Below are 2,500 nucleotides of genomic sequence, written 5' to 3'. Positions count from 1 at the left end.
TAGCTCTAACTATGTTCTGCTCTCTCATGTTTCTCCATCCATCCCTCCCTTCCTCCTTCCATTGAAACAGTCTCCACTTTCATCGTCCCACCTTACACCTAACTGATACATTCAGGGATTATTTTAACAACCCTGACATCAAGCATTCTGCGGCTGGGGCCCACGCCCCTCACCACTTAGACATGGCTAATAACACTAAGTATGTGCTGATAGTCATCTCTCTGATAAGGCGAGCCGCACGGGGCCAAAGGGCTCCTTCGTGCCTCTGAGGGGCTTTTAAAGCCCCACCCGAGGTTAAAATGGCTAGTTAGCAAAGTCCGTGTTGTGTTGTTGTGTAGTGAGTCGAGCACCAATTAAAAGGCTGGTCTGAGCGGAGAAAATTGGAATTAAAAAAATGGGATTGTTAGTGATATTTCTATTGTTTGGAGAAAACAAGAAAGTTTAGGAGGGGCTTGGGATGGATGGGGGGTGGGTATTTTCTTACTTCAATTACATGGTTGTTTAAGGATTTTCAAGACCTTTGCACCCTTGAAAACTGTTAAAATTTGACTGTGCACTTTCCAATACGGGTCAGTGTAGGATAAGAGAAGAGAGGAGAAGCATTATTTGCTTAATTCCTGAAGAGTTTCCATTTCTTTATACATACGTATGTGAGCAGTTTACAAGACAACCATTTGCATGGTATGCAAGCTAGTTTAGCCTGACACACACACACAAAAACAACACCAACAAACAAAAAGAAAGTATGAACCTAAAATCTAACAGTACGCGTTTTGCATGTTTCATGATTTTATTCAATTTATTGGATCTTTTTGGACGGTAGTTTGACTCTTAATTAAACATGGACTGCCGTGTTTGGGGTGTGCTATAGCTTGTTGCCATGGCCCCAAGTGGAGAATCTCTCCAGGCCATCTCTCTTTAAGTGGAGTACAGCCATTAATTCCAATCATTATGAACTGGGATCGCCTGAGGCTGAACCTTGCTGACTATGGACTGTGTGTAAACTGATGAAACATCTTACCAGTTGTTCACTTGTAGGATGGTGAGACCTGTATCTTGTGCCAACTGTTTCTTCTGTTCTTCTGATGGGTAGGGATGCTGCAACACACACCAAGAGAGGACATTAGAGGAGGTCTGGTCACTAATTGTTTAATGAAGCTATTTTTAAGTGACAATATTTCATTTGCCTTTTGAGAAAGACACACACACACACACACACACACACACACACACACACACACACACACACACACACACACACACACACACACACACACACACACACACACACACACACACACACAAAATCACATCCACTAATGAGAGGTAGAGAGCGATGGGTGTGTGTGTACATGCATTCTCGTTGATGTGTGTACATGTAAGTCAGTGGTGTGTGTGTGTGTGTGTGTGTGTGTGTGTGTGTGTGTGTGTGTGTGTGTGTGTGTGTGTGTGTGTGTGTGTGTGTGTGTGTGTGTGTGTGTGTGTGTGTGTGTGTGTGTGTGTGTGTGTGTGTGAACATGCCCGCTCCACGTGCCTCCCTTTCTCCCGATCATTAATGGAATATGAAATCTTGTAATTAATGGCAGGCAAGAAGGCAAGCCAATTAGAAAGTTAAGTGAAGTGGAGAGTAGCGCTGGTAATTAGGCAGCCTCTTACACAAATGTATTCAAGTCGACGGCTCCCCTTCGCCCCTCCGCATACGTAATCAGACAGAGCGAAGGGATAACATCGACACCCCCACCCCTCTGGAATACAGACGGATAGCGTCTAACTTCGTCTTTTTTCCTATTCTTTTTCCCCTGCTCTGTATGACAACGCTGTGCCTCTCCACTTGTTTCTGATTTATTACAGCTGTGCGTTCATAATGTGGCATAAGGGAGCAGTTTGCTCTTTTCTCCTCTTGTTTGACTTTCTTTTTTTTTTTTCATCCAGCACCTGCTGTTTAATTTTGGGATGTGCGTGTTCTCTCCGCTTTTGTGTTTGGCACTTTGCTGGAATCATTTAAAAATGATAAGTTTTGTATATGGGGGAGGGGGGGGGGCTGTTATAGATGATGAGGAGTTGTGAGGCACTAGGAAGCAACACACTCTCCTCATCTATCTATGCAGCAGAGAATCCTGCGTGTTAATTTAACCACGATTCCCATTCCAAATCTTGACTGAGTCATATTTGTTGTTGACCAACATATTATGGCCAACATCCTTCCCCTCAGCTCACAGATTCTCACTCGTATTGCAATCTTGTATGTATAGTCAGCAAAGCAAACTACAATCTGCTGTCAACATGCCATGAAATGCTAACCTTGTAATGCTAACAGGAACCAAGATGGACAGCTAGCATTGCTAGCCAGTTAGCTACACGCAGCGAGGACCCAGAAAACTCTTTTGGATCTGTGACAGAAACAAAATAAGACCAAGACTATAAAAGCCCCGCGTGCGCCCATCTAGAGGCTATGTTTCTCCTTACACCCCACGTGACTTAAGTGGTTTGAACCGACAAT

The 2,500-nt window shown here is 43.9% G+C and overlaps 1 protein-coding gene across 1 annotated transcript in view; it reads right to left on the bottom strand.

Annotated features, from left to right (window-relative positions):
* Window positions 1-984: 984 nt before the first annotated feature.
* The window catches only part of meis1b (Meis homeobox 1 b), an 83,453-nt gene continuing 81,937 nt past the window's right edge, over window positions 985-2,500 (bottom strand). Inside the window, exon 9 of the mRNA XM_080449459.1 lies at window positions 985-1,098. Within this exon, the coding sequence (XP_080305585.1) occupies window positions 1,018-1,098 (81 nt within the window). The 3' untranslated portion in view covers window positions 985-1,017. The remainder of the gene's footprint in view (window positions 1,099-2,500) is intronic.

This window comes from Gymnoscopelus braueri (genome assembly GCF_963280865.1).
Source record: "Gymnoscopelus braueri genome assembly, chromosome: 14".
Taxonomy (NCBI): domain Eukaryota; kingdom Metazoa; phylum Chordata; class Actinopteri; order Myctophiformes; family Myctophidae; genus Gymnoscopelus; species Gymnoscopelus braueri.
The sequence above is the reverse complement of the archived record's forward strand: the minus strand, read 5'-3'. Positions and strand labels throughout refer to the sequence as shown.